The sequence below is a fragment of the Schistocerca gregaria genome, chromosome 1 (assembly GCF_023897955.1).
Source record: "Schistocerca gregaria isolate iqSchGreg1 chromosome 1, iqSchGreg1.2, whole genome shotgun sequence".
NCBI lineage: Eukaryota > Metazoa > Arthropoda > Insecta > Orthoptera > Acrididae > Schistocerca > Schistocerca gregaria.
The window spans coordinates 263,739,587-263,762,829 of NC_064920.1; the positions used below are offsets into that span (position 1 = coordinate 263,739,587).

Sequence of the window (23,243 nt, forward strand, 5' to 3'; positions counted from 1 at the left end):
TCGGCAGGTCGGCGTTGATGTAACAGATTACAAAAAAAAAGAAAAAAGAAAAAGAAAGCACCTTAAGGTGTGATAGTGTCAGGGAAATATGGACACAGCAGTCTGAACTCAGTGGTTCGTGAGAGTCAGGAGCAGTTCTTTGATCAGAGTTCCAGTGAACCTGTGCTAGACAAGTCCATACATTTATCATCGAGTTGACATACAAGTAACTGGTCTAATTGGCATACTGATGATTCAGATATCGCCCTCGGTGGGGTGGGGCTCTTTGATGATCAATACTCACTGGCAAACTAACCAAAGACTGTCGGTAAACTAAGTGTCTTCTTCTTTGGGAACTGGAGTACCATAACTAGATGGAGTATCCTGATAGACATATGTGCGTTGCTGTTATCACCACAACACGTCTGGTCCACTAGACCTTGCACAGAGGCTGCCACCAATTACTGAGGACATTCATATGTAGGATATGTAGTGGACGGGAACAGGTAAGGTGTACCTTCTGTTGCCTGTCGTCCGCAGCTCGTGATCGTGCGGTAGCGTTCTCGCTTCCCGCGCCCGTGTTCCCGAGTTAGGTTCCCGACGGAGTCAGGGATTTTCTCTGCCTCGTGATGACTGGGTGTTGTGTGATGTCGTTAGGTTAGTTAAGTTTAAGTAGTTCTAAGTTCTAGGGGACTGATGACCATAGATGTCAAGTTCCATAGTGCTCAGAGCCATTTGAACCATTTGTTGCCTGTCACATACTAAGATGACCCCCAAACATTTCACTATTGGTTGTGGCACCATATCAGACAATACTGCCCAATGATATTTGGACTTATACTGACACTAAAATGCCATATCGTCAACATTCACCTGGCAGATGATGATAAGGCCTCTCATAGTTAACCCATGTAGCCGATAACGAAGTTTGTCTAACAGCGGCTCTATGGGAGTATCATAGAAAATCACTGACAGGGAGCAATCTTGGTTCAGAGAGAGAGTAACGGTGATTGTGTCTGCTGTAAGTCCGTTGATCGTAACCTTTGAAGTCACATCATTCAGAAGACGCATCACAGTGTCAATGAAGGACTGGGAGAAGGCCAGCCACCACATCACATTCTAAAGATATTAGTGACACACGCCATCAAAAGCGTGATGAAGTCCACCAACAGCATGCAGCTGTGCACAGGATAAGCCTCTGTCGGTGCGATGACTTTGTGGTATACACTGAGTGCAATTTGTATGTTGCTGTTAACACCAAGACATATCTGGTCCATAAAGACGTCTTGGGGCAGGGTACTCAGAACCCAGGCAACCAGAATCCTCGTAAAGATCTTGAATTTGCTGTTGAGCACCGTAGGAGGCCAGTAATCAGCAGTTTCCTATCTGGCAGGTGGACTGATATGAGGATGGTCTACAGAGGCAGGTGGTATCTCCACTGTACGGATCTTGCTGTATTGTAACCCACTGGGTCATCATAACATCGTGCAACATATGATAAAACACTGTCTGGAGACCATCTGAGCTTGACGATTTGTTTGTCGCCTCTTTTCGGAGGGCGTCAGAGACATACTCATCTGATATGAGGTCCATGAAGATCGCCTCCGCATGCTCATTGAGGACGTGAAGCAACGAGTATATAACTTAATCAGTCTCCATCATCGTGGTCTTCTGTGGTGTAGAGCCGCTGGTAATGATCCAAGCAGGCGTTGGCTTTGTCCTTTTGAGCCGTCAGCATTCTGTGAGATCAGCAGTGTTCATGGATCATGTGATGGATGGCCAGCGGTTCACTCCCAGTTCCGTCCTGGCTATGCAGTTGCACAAGTGTGCCCTCAAGATGGCGTCTTGTAAGTGTAGTGGTCTTCGCTTGCAAAAGTCGAACCTGAAAATGACATCCTTGTGACAGTGGTTGGGGGGATATCTCCCAGTGTGACATAAAATGACACTACATAATCTGCCATTACCAGTACTGTGTCGATCACAGTGCTTCATCGTGAACTGCAGAGCAGGTTTTTCGCAATCAGGACACTGGCACTTCGTGGAAGGAAAACTCTTGTGTCACGTCTCACATTTATCCATGTTTCTACTATCTTCTACCAACACTCCAGATCTTCAAGGAGCGTAACATTCATCTTTCACAGTCTCCTGCTCTGCCACATACTGTGTCTTATGGGGAGGTAACGAACAGGTAGGCATTATTATCGGTAAAGACTGTCGGCCATACCTCAGCATATCGGCCATAAATACCTGGGAGACCTAGATCCGGTTAGGGTGACATGTTGAATATCTGGTAATAGAGGTATTTCCCTGTCTGTCGCTATGATTATTCCTGCAGGTATCAGTGGTGTATAGGTTCTGCATTAGCCTTTGTTGTTCCCAGCACTTGCTTGAATGCGGCGTTTGATCCTGCACTGAGAGGACACAATTGATTTGCTTCCTGGTATGATATGAACTTAGCTCCCCTCTAATAAGGGTGCAGCCTCCTTTGCATAAAACCGTGAATGGTCTCTTCTTTTGTCTGTAACAGTGAGGGTGTAAATATTCAGATCCTGACGCCCAAGTCCCCCTGCTTATGGGAGGTAGGTCACACCATTGATCATGATGTGTTCCTGCATGAGAATGACCATAGCTCTGCCTTTTTCCATGCATGGACCCTGGTAAACCTCGTATCGGTAACTAGCTGGGAACTGTCGATGGCCAGCTGAGGGGGCCGAGCAGTTCTAGGTGCTACAGTCTGGATACGCGCTGCCTCGGGGATGGATGTGTGTGATGTCCTTAGGTTAGTTAGGTTTAAATAGTTCTGAGTTCTAGGGGACTGATGATCTCAGGAGTTAAGTCCCATAGCGCTCAGAGTCATTTGAACCAACTGTTGATGTATACTTTCTATAGGAGTTTTATGTCAAGATTCGCCACCACAATGTGCCACGAAACATCTGCATCTTGCTTCTTGAGGAGGTTTATGGGGCATCCAGTATCCTGGCATGGGGAGGCAATATCATTGACACTGTTGGGAGTTCTCTCTAATATCATATAATTATAATGAAGTGATGCAGCTGCAACTCTTTTAGCTACAGCAAGAAACATAATGTGCTCGAAATCATCAGGCCACACAATCAGACTTGAGCTGTAATTATGTAGCAGAATTAACAGGGTGACTGAAGGTTTCAACACATCTGTGATGGGTGCAAAGACTAAATCCGTCAGTGGGCCATTGTCCAGAAGCATGGTGCTGTGAGAGGTCTCCTATGAGTCCACTGCCGATCAAATACCAATTAAGGAACCAACAAACTTATCTTCATGCTGGTGGTGGTAACCATAATCAGGGTCCACATCCTCTGCAGACATTGTCCAGCAAGTATCAAATGAAACCACTTGGTCTCTCTTCCACCACTATGGTGTCCATCGTTTTAAGATATGAGCAAGGATGTTAAACAATGACTAAGAGTAGAAATTGGGGACAAAAGCTCCAGTCCTCATCACCAAGTCTGTGGTGGCCAACCTCTCGTTTGGGACTGTTTCCCTTCTGTATTGCAAGACTGGCGCTGTGTGTATTCGGACAGAGCTTACTGTCCGTCTGCAGAGCCCTGCCATTGTGTCACAGGCTGCCAAGGTTAGACTGAAGACCTCACTTCTGTCAACAGTCAGTGATCACACGGTACAAAACGGGGAATTCCCCCACCCCCCACCCAATTGTATGTCGATGGGAACACAACTGGACTGGGCGACATCTTGTCCTCTCATCAGGAGATGCGTGATGCGACGTTGCCTGAACGTTGATCTGAAATGTTCCTTTTGCTCACAACCCTAACACATCTTCAACTGACCGTCATAAATTATGGCGGAATGGAATTTGCATACATGCAAGTAGTACAGGACATGTCCAGTAAGGCTTCTAAGGTCTATGCACACGTGGCGCAGCCCATTCATTTTTACGTTGTATGAGTTATCAGAGTGGCATAGGGTCTCAGCGCTGTGCTCACCATCTCTTCTGCCACCTCAACAGCAGTTCGAACAAATGTTTCATCATCTGGCCTAAATTCGTGGGGCCAACTGGTCCATTCGAATGTCTGAACTGAATGTCGTTCATCTTTCTGAGGATCATTTCACAAGCTGCTTCATTCACCAGCTTAGCGTAGGCCTTATTGGTCATGACAAGGAGGTGAATACCTATTAGCTAATGATGACTGATGCGAGCATCATTACATAAAAATTCTTCACCTTTCAGCACTTTCGGTTGCTACTACTCGGACGTAAAACAAAACATCACTATCGGTTTTCGTTGTGAAAATGCCACAGTTTATCGAAGGAAGTAAGCTGCGTGGAGACGGAGGTGAGTGTTAACCACAAAATACCATCTGAGCACTATCATGGCAGGAACATAAACAGGATGTCCATACGTCACACTACGAAAGGAGACTGCGTCACTTGGCTAGCCATACACTTTTCCCGAACAGTGTGGCATATGGAGGTTTGAATTGGTGCACAGATAGTCGAAACTGTAAAGGTGACTGCTTGCGATAATTTGGAAATGTGACTTCTAGTCCCAGTTCAGCACAAGTTTTCCTGTTTTATTAACAAGTAGTACAGTATCGTCAAAACTGAATTCATAATTTGCGAATCAGTTTCGTACTATGTTGAAATATGCCATGCAGAGTTAATAAAAATCATTTGTAACCCATTAAAGATATCAGTTTACTTTTTATGCTTTCATTTGTAACAAAATAGACCTACTCTGGAATACCTGATTTCAAGCGATATGTTTTGCATGGTACCATAACACTACTATAAGGCAGAGTGCATGCAGCAAAAAAAAAAATCTTTATTTGTTTGATGGCATGTAGGGCCTCTTAACATGTCTCTCCACGCAATTATGTACTCAAATATTTAAACGCTTGGTCCAATTCAGGTTTCAGAGCATTTACAGAACTAGAGAATTCTTCCGACGCATCTTACACTTCAAAAAGCAGGATAATGTAACAGAATGTAGTGATGTATCCTATATTAAATGGCTGTAGGGTGCAAGGCATGAGGCTAGTTTAGGTGAAGGGGAGGTGGTTCAAGACCAGACAAAACGGATACAATGATTGACGTATGACGCAATGACATAGGGCATATTGAGCTGGGCATAGTGATCTTGCTGTTGCAATGTCCCAGATAATCGGAGGTTGGCAACCGATCCCGTGTCCACTCGTTATCATTACTCACTGTCAAGATAGTTATAATTTGATGAAAATGCACTACAGGTATAGTATTACCTTTAATCTTAATTATTATAATGTACTTTATTGCTAGACTTATATGTATTATGCCTTTAACAGATGTCTGACTGTTGTGGACTGATCTTTCGAAACCGATAGCGTTTGAATTTCATTTTGTACTATTTTTGGCATTGAGACTGTAGATAAAATGTAGTTGTCAGTATAACGTATTAACTTTTTTATTATATTTCTGATAAGTGGTAGTCTTTACAAATAGTATAAACGAAATTTTTACATTTCAGCGTTTAGAAGAACTTGGAATAGTTCAACTGAGCAGTCGTCGTTTGTGATTTCAGGCGAAGTGATGCTATTTTTGGAGGAGACGACACCGTTTTGTTCACAACGGGCTTCTTCTGGGTCAGTGGAACGCTGTTCACTCTTTGGAGCATCGACACCGGTATGAAGTTCGTCGTGACGCCCGAGTTTAGTCCTCAAACTCTGCTGGAACACATCGAGATGTCTAAGGTTAGACACCAATTAATAAAACAGTCTAAGGTTTAAGTACGGTTATTAGCACGTAGTACGTAATGCAACCATACTCACCATTTCAGTCTCTTACGTAATCTAAATAAAATATTAGTAAACGCCGTTTTCCCGCTTTTTTTTAAAGCTCCTTAATAGTAGATTTCACACTGGTCTGGCTCATCTTCAGATAGGAATCGTTTCTAAAATAGATACATTCCATTCACTTAAGCATTTCGAAGCAGACCTGCTAATACATAATTGCATGCGGTGTAACACGCATGGATTGTAGATAAGTTACAACAAGAAATCATTCGGAAATACGTTATTGAGGATTGAGTAAAATGGAAAAAAAAGTGTCCGTCTCCAATTTTAGATTAACAGTTATGGAGTTGGTGTCGATCACAATCATATGGTGACTTGTTAAGAACAGTGCTTCCTGTTGCATCGGACGTATCATAGGACGCTGTCCTATGATACGTAACACACACTCGTAGCTCGTAGCGTAGTCCTTACACCGCTCGTGTTGTGAAGTTCTGCTGAAGTGCTCGTTACGTGCTTCTGTTAAGGGAGCTGTTGCGGATGAATCACGCATGAAAAAATATTTACGCTCAACTTTCAAACTATTCAATACCTCTCGTTAACGATGAACGCGAATCAAAACATTTATCATATTCGTAATTTGACACAAATATTCGTGTAACAAGTGACCTAGTCCAATTGTATAGAGGGCTCGAAAGGTTTCAGCGGTCATCTCGTGTCACAGAGAATATAAATCTGACTCTCTTGTACACAGGTTTGTTTTAAACTGAATTATCTTGAATTCATAATAGTTCGTAGCCTTTCCATTTACCTCTCCTCACGACAAGACAGAGAGGAAGTTTAAAATTGGATCACATTTAGCACAATAATGACAGAAATTATAATTAATATTAGTAGCAGTCACTATTTAATCTAGTGAGTCATAGTTTACAGATTCTGTGTTTTTCATACTTGTGTCCCGCGTGCAGCTTGTAAAGTAGAAATATAGGGTGGAACTCTATATATTGAAATTAGCGTTAGAATTTGTTCGATGGTAGTCGTAAGGCCTCTGCAAACCTTGAAAAACTTCCCGAAAGAAGTGATTTCTAAGCTTATCATGCGTAGAGAATGACAAGAAATGAAAAACGAATCTTTCTAAAAGGGGAGCGCTAAATCATTCACCAATAGGTGGACCTAAGGGTAATGTTTAAAAGCACTGAATAAGACTGAATAAGAACCACGTATTGGACTTGAAAGTGCAGAGATTGTAACATATGTTTGATTTTAAAATTTCAGGGGACGAATGCACAAGGACAAATGGGTTAGTATTAAATTTAGCCATCTGGGCCAGTGTAGGCGGAAAACTAATTACCTTTAGGTACCCATCGTTATAGAAGTGATGTCGACACTGTATGCTGCGATATTTTCGTCGCTAATAGTATCAGTGCCACGACTTGTCCTTAGGCACCGGTGCTGGTAGGGCGACGTAGTGTCGAAACAGAAGCATCAGTGTGCATTACAGATTCAGAAAGTCAACATGGGTCTGGAAAAGGTGAGCAAGGCTGTACTCGTAAAACTGTTTCACCAAAACAACAGCAATAGTCTGCTGCTCTTCGCGATATCGACGCATTAAAGGAACACAGAGAGATCTTCTTTCTTCATCAGGATTGAAGACGTGCTTTGGAAGTTCGAATTAACTGGCCATTTGGGAATTACGTCTGGAAATTCTCAAGGGCCAATTGCGCAACAAATTGTTGAAGGAATTACCGTTACCTTGGTTGGGAATGCTGGACACAGTGTACTATTTCCAAGCAGTGCATGATCTGTGTGACAGCAGGTACCGTTTCAAAAGTACCGCGAACTGTTGTCCTGTAATCTCAAACGCGGTTCCAGGCTGTCGTGGATGCAAATGGTCGTCATACTCAGCAACGTTTGTAACCAGGAATATAAACACGGTACGTAATTAACGAATTTTACCCTCTCATGTGGAAATAAAAACGTGTTTCTTTCAGTGGTCTGTTGCCAATTTCTCTTCCGCTTGTTCTTACAAATTTCCACAAAACTTCGTGGTCGCACGAGTTCTTGTTTTACACGTGAGCCCTCTTTGGTAGAGAAAGATTAATCGTAATCACCCTGTAATAGCAGGTTGTTACGACGAGGAATGGACTTATACCAGAGTGACTGGCATCTTCCTGTTTTCCGTATCATGAGTCAGTCAGTTGGGTGTACAGGAAAATCTTTTTAAATGCTTTTATTTTACTGTTATCTTAAAAAAATTGTATTTTGTCTCGTGACTGTTAACTTCAATTGAAAATCGATGAATACGGTTTAACATACAATTGAAGTCAGAGAACGGTCTCTGGTAGTACAAGGATGAGAAACGACCTTTTGTCTCTTTAATAGGAACGACCACGGAATTCATCGTAATAGATTTACTCAAACTACAAAAAAAAAAATGCATATCAGGAAGGCATGACCGAAAGAACAGTCACCACATATTCACATAATTAATTCGTCTCAACGAGCAATAAATCCACAATCTTCGGTGCCAATGCACATTTGCTTTCCACTTCCTGCAGGAATCTACAATTAGCGAGTAAGGAGGATATGGTCGGGAGCTGCAGGTAGGTGGTGCTTGGTGGAAGTGTGGGTCGACAGGGAAGAGAGTCGAGATAGACCGCACACTGGTGATAAACGCCGTGTCTAGATGTCGCAGTAGTTAACGCAACTGACTAGTAAACAAGAGATTCCGGATTCGGCTCCGGAGTTAGCATTCATTTTTACTCGTCGCTGTGGACTATTCATGAAGTTCCGATTCTGCTGGTGTCATTACCTCCTCGTCTTTCCTTTCCTTCATCCCCGTTCCACTTTCCATTTGCGTGATTTGTATCACAACTGCGGATTCCACGTGGTGTCTGTTTTTTCGCACATGCACTCGTATAATAAATATACAGTGGTGTAGCTGATGGGCCAAATGTGATTTTTTTAAATACTTAATAACCGTGGACAGTCACATAAGAAAAGTATTTGATAACATTAAACAAAAATCGACTGGTAGTACTCTGCAGAACAAAGTTAAACGATCACTTTTTTGAAACCTCGTAACTGTCTCGCATTGCGATGCTGACTTTCAAAGTTGTCACAAAGGTGCCTACTCCTTCCTCTGTAATGGAGCGGAAGCGTAGCGCCCTGCAACTTTACCTTTGGTCTCGACGAGGCTTCGTAGAGCAAGGTGTTCACAAATGCGAAAAAAAGGCCCTAGCTCAGAAATTCATTTGAGTTGTAAAGTGGCTAAATGTTGTCACATTAGTATCAAGTTTCAGATTAATAGTGTTGCTCACGCAGCATATGTTCGTTTTATCGTGCAACAACAAAGTTATTGACTGTGGATGGCATCGTCAGAATGAAAATAATGAAGTCACTGTAAAAAATGTCATTAATTTTGGCACTTATCTTGAATGGATTCCCACGTAGATTTCGTCGACGTTGTTATGGCTCATCTTGTTGATTCTAGGGTGATTACACTTTGATTGCTAGAAGGTCAGATCTGTATTTTAGCAATATTTGAAGACCTAACAAATGCGTTTTTCAGGAAATTCTTAATGATCAAACAATCCCAGATCAGAACAATGGTATGGTAGAAATACTTTTTGACTTGGTGTTCACGATCCACATTTTTATTAAACTTCTTGTAAATTCACATATACTTCTTCTTAATTTGTCACATCATCAAGAAAACAGTTTTGTATCAATCTTCATATATTTAATTTCCACTTTAACCAAACACATGACTTGACTGTTCTTTTACAAAGCGAAATAACAACTTCTGCAAAGTGAAACAAACTGCTCTGTGCGCATTCGCGCCAAAACGGTTACAAAAAAGTCAAAGATTATGACAGTCTCACAGAAATGAATACACACAAGAACCATATCACTGTAATATATTGATACATCGGAATATCTATACATTAATAAAACCAAATGCGAATATGTCACAAAAATATGTCTGTTACTTTGCAGAAAAGTAGTACGATACAACTGGTATCGGGAACTGGGGTTGGAGTGCCGTAAAGGTCACGTAAATAAAGAACCATTACAGACTACATCCCTACTGAACGTTGTCGCACCCTCTTCGGAGCGGGAAGCTACTGCCGCTTTTGCTCTCGTGAAAGGCTGGAGCCACTAGGGACCATTAAAAACCATTCAACGTAATTTGGACGCGATCCGAATCAGCACTGGGTACTTAAGATTTTTCAGCTCTCTTGTTTCCCACCCTCCTGTTTTTTTCCCTCCTGTGGCTGCATTAACATGTGTGTGATTGAAACGGCCAAGAGTCAAGCTGAGTCTACTAACACAGTTTGGTAACAACCTCAGAGCTACGTGCTCAACTTTGTTGAGCACCTTACAAATGCACCTATCGGGAACTTCGACACCAGTTCAGACCGGTGGCAGCTCCAGCTCCTGAAGGTAGGCAAATCCAACTCCAGTGGTGTTGAAGGTGTTGCCTAGTTGTCAGACGCTAGAGCAGCCATCAGGACGATTTGCTGTCGAAATACCTGGAGATATATTTCTAACGTGCTCAGCAAAGGTGCGTGGATGGCATTGATGGTGGTGCCGAACTGGGAAGTCCTAGAGGGACACTGCCGCTTTATTCATTCACATGTTAATGCTGCACTCCCACCAGATCGCGCCACAGGGTGGTAGAAAACAGGATGGTTGAAGTATTTTTCGCTGCTTCATATGTATGTGACAAGTAAACCTGATGGAAGTGTTTTGGTGAAACGTAAGATGATCCAACCACAAATAATAAAACTACTACACAGAAGTAGCAAGTGAAAAATACCGTATTATTTTGCAGATCTATGAAGTAGAACCTTTAGATTTGTTAAGGTATACAAACTTTTAACTGCTCTGGTGCGTCCTTTGAAGTGCAGGAATAATTAGGTATCTGTTTCCTTCGGGTTTTTTATAATGATAAACGAAAACTAGCTGTCTTCTTTTTCTGTATTTCATAGCTAGCTCACCTAGATAATTATGCTGGCTTTATCTTGTTGGGTTTGAAGTGAGCGTTCACACGCTTTGTTTTGCAATTATTCTGCGTAACAAGTGCTTCAGTAGCTCTAGACATTTCAATTTCATGATCATTGGTGTCTCTTAAATACACTTTTACACTCAATTCTACATTAACCTGTAAACTTGCGACACAATTCCTCTATATCTACCTGCACGAAATGTACCAGTCCTCATTTTACGGTGCTATGTGTGTTTAAAATTGTCTTTATTGACAGAGTACACTCGATAATCTGTAATATTTTTATGAAGTCCATTGTTCATACTCTTAAAGCGGCAAGAAGAAGCATCGGGAGTTCGTTTCCAGTACCAACGTAAAGCAGTAACTTCCGACTGTATACACGGAGATAACGAACACACCAACGAACTCAACTTACAGCCTTCTACCTTGTGTAGCCGCACGAACAGTAACTTACACCTCACGGCAAAGAGTCAACACAGAATCTTCGATCTGGTTCCAACTGCAAGTAGTAATAATTTTGTATGCGGGATGTAACAGAATAAACGTGTTGTTGAAAAACTTCGTGTATGTAATCAGAAATTTAATTGAGTGATAGTGAAAATCTGTGTTTTGCGGTAGTAAATCCACTTTTATAAGTCAATTAGTGATATAAATTTTATTTCTCCCCGATTCAATCTACATCAGTGATCTACATCAGTTATCCGAGGTGTCCATACCGATAGCTTATCAGCTTCCAAATTTATGGATTGGATTGTTTTGGGGGAAGAGACCAAACAGCGAGGTCATCGGTCTCATCGGATTAGGGAAGTACGGGGAAGGAAGTAGGCCGTGCCCTTTCAAAGGAACCATCCCGGCATTTGCCTGCAGCGATTTAGGGAAATCACGGAAAACCTAAACCAGGACGGCCGGACGCGGGATTGAACCGTCGTCCTCCCGAATACGAGTCCAGCGTGCTAACCACTGTCCAAATTTATGGCGCGGCTCGCCCCCGTCGGAGGTTGGAGTCCTCCCTGGGGCATGGGTGTGTGTGTGTTGTCCTTAGCGTAAGTTAGTTTAAGTTAGATTAAGTAGTGTGTAAGCCTAGGGACCGATGACAAAAATGGTTCAAATGGCTCCGAGCACTATGGGACTTAACTTCTAAGGTCATCAGCCCCCTAGAACTCAGAACTACATGAACCTAACCAACCTAAGGACATCACACACATACATGCCCGAGGCAGGATTCGAACCTGCGGCCGTAGCGGTCGCGTGGTTCCAGACTGTAGCACCTTCAACCGCTTGGCCACCACGGCCGGCGGACCGATGACCTAAGCAGTTTGGTCCCTTAGGAATTTACCACCAATTTGTACAGATTTATGTTGCTTAAGACAGTTTTCAGTTATTGATTTTCTTGTAGTATGAATCATTAAGTTTCACAGCTTTTAGAATTACATATTTTACACTCTTGTCTATGAAAAATTTCTTACGGTTAAACTTAATCTTGTTTCTTGTTGTGCAAAGCTTTCGAAGTCTTGTTCTTTTCTTAATTTGGCTACACTTTGGCCATTAGTGTAACATGAAGAGTAACAGAAAATTTGCTTTACAGCCCACCGTGATGTTCATGCCGCCGAACCAATGGGTCTCGCTTGCCCGACATTGTCCGGAGGACCGACTGCGGTCAGCGCTGCAGCAGGTGCGCGTCTGCATGACGGGGGGCGCCGCGCTCAAGGCGGAGGCGCACGCCTGGATAGAGGCGCGCACGGGCCGCCCGCTGACACAGTGGTACGGCCAGACCGAGGCCTTCCCGCTCTGCATGGTCGTGAGCCGCCAAGCGCCGGCGCCCCATGGCTCCGTGGGCCGCGTCAGCGCCGGGACGCAAGCCAAGGTACGCGCAGCACACAGCTGCACGCCGGCCAGGCGAGTCACACCTCAGAGTGTCGCTTAACATTACCTCCAAAGAGATCACGGCAAGTGTCAACACCCCATTTCCCAGAGAATTAGCTCAATAGAAGAGGGGTCAAAATAAGTGAACTCCTGGATCAGCTTACACGTTGATACTCGACCATATCTGAGAAACGTGAGGTCAACGTTTTCGACATATTTGCGGGAAGTTTATACTCTTTTACCGTGTGATGTCCTACACGAAATGGTGCTAGAGTGGTTAGAGTAGCAGCTTCTTAATTTTACGCCCCGTGTATGAAACCCGATTATTACTTTTATTTTAATTTTTATTTACATACCCATGTATGTAGAAGATTACTACATGAATGTTTCCCAGTGTGTATTGATATAACGTTGTCCTTAATCGTCTACTACTTCTACGCTACTGGCCATTAAAATTGCTATACCAAGAAGAAATGCAGATGATAAACGGGTATTCACTGGACAAATATATTATACTAGAACTGACATGTGATTACATTTTCACGCAATTTGTGTGCATGGAACCTGAGAAATCAGTACCCAGAACAACCTGCTCTGGCTGTAATAGCGGCCTGGGTACGCCTGGGTATTGAGTCAAACAGAGCTTGGATGGCGTGTACAGGTACAGTTGCCCATGCAGCTTCAACACCATACCACAGCTCATCAAAAGAAGTCACTGACGTATTGTGACGAGCCAGTTGCTCGGCCAACAATTGGCCAGACTTTTTCAGTTGGTGACAGATCTGGAGAATGTGCTAGCCAGGACAGCAGTCAAACATTTTCTGCATCGACAAAGGCCCGTACAGGACCTGCAACATGCGGTCGTGCATTATCCTGCTGAAATGTAGGGTTTCGCAGTGATCGAATGAAGGTTAGAGCCACGGGTCGTAACACATCTGAAATGTAACGTCCACTGTTCAAAGTGCCGTCAATGGGAAGAAGAGGTGACCGAGACGTGTAACCAATGTCACCCCATACCATCACGCCAGGCGATACGCCAGTATGGCGATGAGGAATACATGCTTTCAATGTGCGTTCACCGCAATGTCACCAAATATGGGTGCGACCATCATGATGCAGTAAACAGAACCTGCATGACGTTTTGCCATTAGTGCATCAATTTCATCGTTGAGTACACCATCGCAGGCGCTCTTGTCTGTGATGCAGCGTCAAGGGTAACCGCAGGCACGGTCTCCGAGCTGATAGGCCATGCTGCTGCAAACGTCGTCGAACTATTCGTGTAGATGGTTGTTGTCTTGCAAACGTCCCCATCTGTTGACTCAGGGATCAAGACGAGGCTTCACGATCCGTTACAGCCATGTGGATAAGATGGCTGTCATCTCGACTGCTAACGATACGAGGCCGTTGGGATCTAACACGGCGTTCCGAATTACCCTCCTGAACCCACCGATTCCATATTCTGCTAACAGTCTTTGGATCTCGACCAACGCGAGCAGCAATGTCGCGGTACGATAAACCGCAATCGTGATAGGCTACAATCCGACCTTTATCAAAGTCGGAAACGTGCTGGTACGCATTTCTCCTCCTTACACATCACAACAACGTTTCTCCAGGCAAAGCCAGTCAACTGCTGTTTGTGTATGAGTAATCGGTTGAAAACTTTCCTCATGTCAGCACGTTGTACGTGTCGCCACCGGCGCCAGCCTTGTGAATGCTCTGAAAAGCTAATAATTTGCATATCACAGCGTCTTCTTCCTGTCGGTTAAATTTCGCGTCTGTAGCACGTCATCTTCGTGGTGCAGCAATTTTAATCGCCAGTAGTGTATGTTAGATGAATTAATTTAAAAAAAAGAAATATATTGCGATTCTTTTTGGTGAAATTCATGTAGGGTACTTTGACTCATAATCAGTCCTAGCGCCAGTTTTCGGAAAATGAACCGTTACTCACGATGTGCCACGAAATTTTCGCCATTGTTTACGACGGTTCTTCCCCGAATGAGATTCATACGATATCACTGTAGCAAACTTGCTTTCGCGCTTTGCTCGTACTGTTCGGAATACCTTTATTTCGAATGTGTCTGCGACCGGTGTCATCCAAGGGAATGTACCAAATCTTCCTGATGAATAAAAATATGAAAAAATATAATAAATAATAGAAGTATTGATATGAGAATGAAATATCAGACATGAGAATGGAAAAAGGTTTTAAGCCCTAAGCATACCATAAACAGTACCAGATACAATACCGCAACATTGCCACCGGGTACAGTGGCACTCACCGGTGTTACCACTTCAGTTCATAACACCGCAACCAACATCGCACTCCAAGCGGGTGTACCCAAGCGGGTTACCAATTAACAGAATCACTTGGCTTCAAAAAAGACGCACTAACAACCATTGGTCACTCTCAATCCAAGGCAAACCAGAATGTCAATAGGCAGTATGTTACGGTGTACTCTCACCACCGTCAGTTGTCCTTTTAAAGCGTTTTAAAATAACGGAAGGAGGTCTCCGTCACCAGGACTTCAGAGGACGACTTTCGTCACCTCCTTTAGCGACTTCCCAACATTCGACAAGTCGCTCGGGTATCCGGCAGGGTACATGCGATGTTCAACTCAAATCCGCCCAACCAAAAACCGCCGCCAGGCACTGCTGCTCCAGCTCTCCCCTCTCCGTCACGTATCGTTCACAACTCACTGCCGCCGCTCCGAGCCTCCCTACCTCAACGAGGGAAACCAAAGATAAGTCACAACGGAGGTGACTATCGATACCAGCGCCAGAGGTAGCGCGACGCTAACCGCTTAGTCACCATTTCGTCTCAGGAAATTGTCCAATAAAAGGCACATAACTCTGACTGTCGGTTTTTCAGAAACTGTCGAGTATCTACGGATAACCGAGACACGTATTCGCTCCATTCCTCTTCCACTGAGTGAAATTCCTGGGAAACTGGGTGACGGCACTTGCCGTGCTCTCCTCTTTAGCTACATATTCCACTTTTCATTTTCACAATTGCAGTCAAAATGACGAATACTTCATTTGTAGTTGTACATTTCTGGATTTTGGCCATCTATCACAACCAGTGGGAAAATGTTCCTATCGAAGCACAAAAAGGACCACATGCTCCTGTTTAAGTTGGATACCAGCTGCGTCATTCTACCAACAGATCCTTTAAATAAAAACTTTCCCGAGTATTCTGGCATGCGAACATATTCACATCCTTTTTAACGTGAAACTCACCTCTCACTATCACAAGCTCCACTAACTGTCCGCCCACTGGCCCATCCTGTAAGTCGCTCACACCAATCCACTCCCTGTTGCCCTTCCTCGCTCACTCATTCAGCCCAACTCATTGCAGTTATCTCTTTGTATCTAACTGTCCTTTCAGCCACAGTCTCCTTCGCTTTATCCTACTAATACTTGTTCTTCCTCTCTCTCTTACTGCTACTATCTCGCTTAATCCTTCCCACTTCTGCTGTCTCTTCTATCACTCTTCCTCGTTTTCATTGTCACACACTTTGTCTCTCATTATCACAGCCCCACACCCACTGCCATTCTCTCTCTCTCTCTCTCTCTCTCTCTCTCTCTCTCTCTCTCTCTCTCTCTATTCCTCTACCACTGGCACTCTCTCCACTCTTTTCCTAGCGCTGTTCTGTCACTATCATTCCACTGTCATTTTGTTCCACTCATTCTCTTCGCTCTTTCTATACCGTAACCACTGTCTACTGTCTTTATTACTTATTCGTCTCTTTCCCACTGCCACTATATAGTTCTCTCTCAGAATAAAAAGCGTGAACGCAAGCTAAAATGTTTGGGAACATTATTTAAGATGCTGACGAAGATAAAATGAGGCAGTGGGTACCCTATTGTTCATTTTTTAAAACAGGAGCATGTTAGCCACTTTGTGCTTTGATACGAACATTTTCCACTGATTTCCTTCGTTTTCCTTCGACAGCAGGGCAGGTTGGTTCTGAGCACTATGGACTTAACTTCTGAGGTCATCGGTCCTCTAGAACTTAGAACTACTTAAACCTAACTAACCTAAGGACATCACACCATCCATGCCCGAGGCAGGATTTAGAACGTGCGACAGTAGCGGTCGCGCAGGTCCAGACTGTAGCGCCTAGAACCGTTCGGCCACTCCGGCCGGCAGCTGGGCAGGTCACACGTACGCAAAGTACTCCTATGGGTCTGGAAAATTCTGATAATTTACGTATGTGGAATTGCAATAATGCAGAAATACTTTATTTTACACTTTAGATCGGGCTTTATGTGCGTAAAAATGTTGCATGTGAGTCAGCCAACAGCATGGGATTCCAAGAACGATTCTAGTGATAATGGAGACATTTTACAGCTTATTTTCCCGTGCTACGTCATTTAATAACCAACGTTTCGCATCATACCGGATTTCATGTGTACAAGTAGGATAACTTCGAACCTGTGTATTTCGGAAACGGATGAAGATATCATGAACATTCCCAATATTGTTCGAAATCGGAATCACAGGAATAGCCATTTTACTGTTCATTCCATCTTGGAACCCGCTGCTCGGTTTTGGCACCCAAAAACCATGTTTTTCTACTTTTCCCAGGAACCTCCCTTGAACGAAATGGTGCCTCTATACATCACTTACAGCGCATCGTAGACCGCATTTAATGGGCAAAGAACCAACCGAATTGCTCCATTTTCCTATGTTCGAGGAAGTGTCTGATATTCTAACTTATATCCTGTACTGTAGGATGGTTACAGTAAAAGATCCTCCTGTTTGGTGTACAAATAGTACCCAGTTGTCCAAAACACTCGACCCTACCCTTCTGCCATCAATATAGCCCGAGGTATGAGGTCCGGTAAAGCTCCGTTTTTGTACGTGGCATTTTGGAACATAAGCAGAGCATGTTGTTGTATGCCGACACTAAGCAGCAGAGTGGCTTAAAGTGAATAAACATGTACTTACTAGTTTCTCACTTGTCAGATCGCGAGTATCAGTTAAACAATGACGTCAACAATTTTCTACTACCTAACACGTGCTACCAATGGCTAATCAAATAATCATCTAAGGAAGACAAATTATTGTCCAGTAGAAATGATTTCAGTGTAGATCTAAAATTTGCCTTGCCGTCTGTTACATATTTTATATTATTGCTCTAATGTTAAAAAATTTGTGGCTGCATATTCAACTTCTTTCTAAAGTTCATAAGTGACGCCATGTTCAGGAACAGACATTCATTTGTTGTAATAAATATAGAAACACTATCTGGACCATAAGTTTTTATTTACTTACTTTCTGTTTCAATCTGCGCTGCAGATTCTCTTCATGTCTGGTGCGCGAAGAGGAGTTTGTCAGCATTGTGTGAAACCAACAAAAACATAAAACGCAAGAATATTGTTGTTTTCTATGTTAGTTTAATACAACTTTGACAAACTGCTCTTTGCGACGGGAGAGTTGAAAGTGAACTGCACCGCAGAACACCTTCCAGCACCTCTCTTTGACCATGATGAAGTGGTGCAAGCACTGGTGTCGTTAAATAAAGAGTCGATTTCTTTGTTTGTTCATTCCATCTGAACTAATGATATTTTCAGTAATGAATATATAGTGTGTTTCTTAAGAGTCTTCAGGCGCATTTTCTCTGGTGTTTCTGCAGAAATTTGCGACGTGTCACTGGAGTCATATCCAACAAATACTGCTCATAACTTCTCATGCAACGCCCAGTATCGTCCGAAAACGTCGGTTTGTATCCCGTTAAAAACGATGTTACTTTTAAAGCAGAATTTTCCGTGTCCATTAGATGGAGTGGTCCCAAATTAGTGTGATGCGATATTCGTTTTTTCGATACGTATTAATAGCGACTGTAAAACAAGAAGCAGTGCAGTAGCTACAGCATGGCCCTAGCCCGGGCTGATTGTTACCTTCATGCAGGAGCGCTGATCAGTGGCTGCTGCAGTACTGGTTATCTTTCGTCTTTTACTTTCCCTATTAATACATATCGATAAAAAGAATACCACTGTGGACAACTTTTGAGTCGCTCTATAGAATGGGCACGGAATATTCTGCTTTAAAAATAATTTTGTTTGTAACGGGAATCAAACCGAAGATTCCCGTCGTTACAACACATCGGTTAAAAGATGTGATGAGCAGTGTTTGTATGAACCGACACAAGTTACACATTGCAAAATGAAATTGGTAATATTTGCTGAAACAGCAGGCAAAACGCAGCTGACTACTCTTAGGAGGGACACCCTCCTAACACGTCGATCCAGAAGTGCACCGACAGACTCTGGCACATGTTGAGGGATACCTTCCGAGTACTTTGCTACATGCGACCCACGGTCTACGGCGGCTCTTGGGGAATGATTTTATTTGGTGTGGTTTCTTCTTGCAATTAACTTTGTAACTGCATTCCACTGAAAATAATTCATAGCGGTACAAATGTCGACGACATGACATGTGCTTCTTGTTTCTATTCCGTCGCGGTATCTGATATCAACAACAGTAACGCCCTGTTTAAGTCGTGTGCATGAAGTACTGCTCGGTTTTGTCTACACTTCTGTTTTTCGACACCGTTAGTTGGTCATACACAGCAGTACTTTAGTTAGCATTACTGATGAACATGATGGTGGACATGAGCCGCAAGTATGGGTTCATTAAATGCAGTAGAATTTGTTCTAATTTATCGACTTTCGAAACGTTCACATACAGCGATGGAAATATTATATTACAATTTATTTCGACAGTTCAGAGTATACATCGGTTTAAGTCGCAATCCGGCGCGAAATTAAATAGCCTTAACAAAGACAAATTTTACGTCCATAGTATAGTGAAATGAGTAAACCAGATGAAAATGTAACACAGGGTACACAAGCGGGTCTAGAAACGCTCTGCGCAGCGCTGATACACCAGCCTGATTGTAGCCCGCATTACGGTCCGACAACCAGGACTGATGGTTTGGGTTGCCATCTTATTTCGTAGCAGGACCCCCATGGTTGTCATCCACGGCACCCTTACAGCACTGCAGTACGTCAACGATATTCTACACCCCGTTTTGTTAAGCGTTATAGCGTCACATACTAGGTTTACATTTCAGCAGGATAATGTATGCCCGCACACGTCGAGATTTTTTACTGCTTTTTTCGTAATTTTCAAATCCTACTATGGTAAGACAGGTCGCCGGTTTTCTCCAAATATTAGAATGTTTCGGGCATTATGGACAGAGCTCTCCAACCAGTTCGGGATTTTAATCATCTAACACGGCAATTGGCCAGAATTTGGCACGATATTCCTCAGGAGGACATGCAACAATTCCATCAATGCCAAGCTGAATAACACCTGGCATAAGGACCAAAGATGGACGAACTAGTTACCGACTTGCTCAATTTGTGAAGCTCTTTCTTGTGAATTAATCATCCAAATTTTCTGAAGTTGTAATGATTTTTCTGTCTCTCCACGTACACGATATCTACCGATTTCTTCCGCATTGTTTCGTGGTGTGTCGGCTCTTCTCTTGTCTCAGAGTGTACAAAAATTCAGCAAATGAAGCAACCTCTAAGAGAGTAGAGGGGTCTAAAAAATTAACTTATCAGAAAATGTAAACTGCTGAAACAGGAATAGCTAGGTAAGAATTGCAGTGGTATCGAAGTATCCGTGATTAGGAGAAAGAGGGATGATGCCTATGGGAAAATTGAAGAGATTTTTCAAGAGAAGTTTAGTAGCTAGGTAAGAATTGCAGTGATGTAGAAGCATCCGTGATTAGGAGAAAGAGGGATGATGCCTATAGGAAAGTTGAAGAGATTTTTGAAGAGAAGTTTAGTAGTTGTATGAATATGAAAAGCTCAGATTGTAATAAGAAACGAAGGGGTAGGCTGAAAACTGGGAGTAACACATATTTTTATTTATTTATCTCACAATGACATACGATTTGTCAAGGTAATATGCTGCAAATAAATAGCCCAAAATAAACAACACATAGCATACATAAAATGATTTATGAGGATAGAAAAGGTATTTGAAATTAATTATAGCAGTCTAGGTCGCAAACGCAGCTACATTAATGTGACCAGTTTCGATCAACACATGATCATCCTCAGATCTATAACTGCAATGTAAGACAGGATATAAATTAGAGGGATACACAAAAACCCTCAAAATCAGCTGAAAATTATAAAACACAAATTATTTATAGTGATGGACAATAGCAGTGCATGGGGCATGAACCAGTGAACGACGATAGTCAACAGCTGGGGAGAGTGGTGTACCCATTTCTTAAATGCTGCCTACAGTTGACAGCATGATGTAAGCATTAGCCAGTCAGGCATACGTCGAGACAATTATGTAGAAAAAGACGTAATTATTGAAAACAGAACGTCAAAATTGCGTAAAATAATTTTGCAATAAAAAGTAGACAGCTTCTTCATGCAGCTATTGTAAAACATACATGCTAAGAGTTTTAAAAACGAAAAAAAAATACACATCACATTCGTTGTCTATAGCCTGTCCTCTAGAGGCAACCTGAAAAAATAACTGCACTCTTATTGGTGTCTGTGGAGGTGCTGGACGCCATTCCAATAATGTCGCAGCAGGGTGATTTCCAAAGAGATTGCTCTGAGTACCGATAAGAGATGTCCAGCAGAAGACCTTCCATAGTTGCAGGAAGTCGTTGATTGTTGTTGTGATGTCAAACGCTGATATTGAGTGGTTTCAAATCACGGCACCACAAATATCGATAAATGAAGCAGAGAACGCACCATTGCTGCAGCTCCAGGATAGAAATAAGCAGTGTCCGTTAAGGTACGTAGCGACCTATAGCAACAGTTGCAGATCGTAATATGCTAACAAGCAGTAACAGTAATGGCATGAAAGGCTAGTAGTATTAAAGGAAAATAGGCTCCCATATTTGAAATGATTCGTTGAAGAACAAATATAAATTAAAAATGCTGTGCTATGGCTGGCATATACGGTCAATCATTTGTAAATCTAACATTATTCAAAAATGTAAACAACATAAAATTGAAAAAAACATGTCATATACCAGTACATTTAAAAACAATAACAAAGAAGCACAATAATATAGGTTATAGTAAAAAGACTGCGAAGAAAAGTGTAAAACAGATTTGCACATTCGTTAAATCCAGACAGAGAAATTATTTTTAATCAGAGCGTTAAAAAGCTCATGGAAATGTTTATCATTGAAGTGTAGCTTTTAGTTTATAATAGATGAGGTCTATGATGTGAGTAAATTTGGATTTCTTCAAACGTATGAAGAAATAGTCCTTTAGGTGCATTTCGTAAAATTTTCGTATTGCTAGAAATGCAAACTTCAGAATGATTATGATCATCTTTCAACGTACTTCAACTAGTCTTTTATAATTAATTTCAAATATTATATTGAGTTCACTGATTTTTCTAGTAATATTTTCAAAAATAAGTAATACAGTTAGCCTATGGGGATAAGAAAGGTGGTTAAGAAACAACCGACATTTACCTTACCTGTCTAGAGAAACCACGGAAAACTCAAATCAGGAAGGACAGAAAGACCAGATTCGATAATATGAGGTCAGCGTCTTAACAGATATACTGTGTCATTCGGCAAGTCCCTGTAGCATAATATTCCTTTATTTACACACAACTTGTTTCAGGTAACTTGCAATAAAAAACATAGTTTCGTTCTTCATTGTTGCACACAGGATACCCACCGATGACTTTTTGACTATGAATTTTAGTTTCATTTTCCTGGGTTCTTGTAACTCTAAACTGGGCCTTTTTCTAGAATTATGTACAGAATTCTTATTGCAATACTTAATAATATTTCCCCCGATATGTACCACAAATGGTGGATGTAATCACTTGCTGCAATAATGATGATCAATTTCTTAAATGGCTATATACAATGACTACTACTTCCAATTATTATTCTTGTGGCCCTTTTCTGCACTTAAAAGTCATGTCAATGTTTCATGCCTTAGATCCCCAGTTAAGAATCCCATAGGTAAGAAGTGGACATAGTATGTCAGCACGAGACATCAGCTAATGCAAACTAAGCTAACATCCTAAGAGCATAACATACTGGTGACATTCATTTTGGCTAGTACATTTGTATGTTTGTTCCACGTTAGCTGCAAATCAATGCTGATCGATAAAAGGTTTTTGTTTGCTACATAGTCTATAGATTTATCATCTACGCTTAGAATGACAGTGTTGCTTCTTCTCTTTATGGTATAGTACATAATGTTAATTTTCCTTACGTTAAAAGTTAATTTATTACGTATTGTTCAGTTGCAATCATTCATGAGTGTTTCATTTGCTGTCTGTAATAGAAGTTCTGATGTTTCATCAGTTACTATGATCTTGCTGTCATCGTCAATGAGAACTTTTTCTTCGTGACTTGCATCGTCTGGAAAGTTATTGATATGCATACCAAGAACTAAACTGAAGCCAATACACTAGCCTGACGTACACCTATGTTTATTAATTTCATGTTTGACAATTATTTTACTAAAAATTTACCATCAGTATTCGTGTAAACTATCTCCACTTTTTGCCCTCTGTTTTGCTAAGTAAGACTGAAACCACTTATTCCATGTTCCTCTTATACCTAGCGCTTCTAGCTTGCTCCATGGCATTTTACAGTCACCAGTAT

General features: G+C 42.1%; 1 protein-coding gene across 1 annotated transcript in view; it reads left to right on the plus strand.

Annotated features, from left to right (window-relative positions):
* Positions 1-23,243, plus strand: part of LOC126339971 (uncharacterized) — a 74,523-nt gene that overhangs the window by 36,512 nt on the left and 14,768 nt on the right. Inside the window, exons 4-5 of the mRNA XM_050001676.1 lie at positions 5,534-5,702; positions 12,338-12,616. Of these exons, the coding sequence (XP_049857633.1) occupies positions 5,534-5,702; positions 12,338-12,616 (448 nt within the window). The remainder of the gene's footprint in view (positions 1-5,533; positions 5,703-12,337; positions 12,617-23,243) is intronic.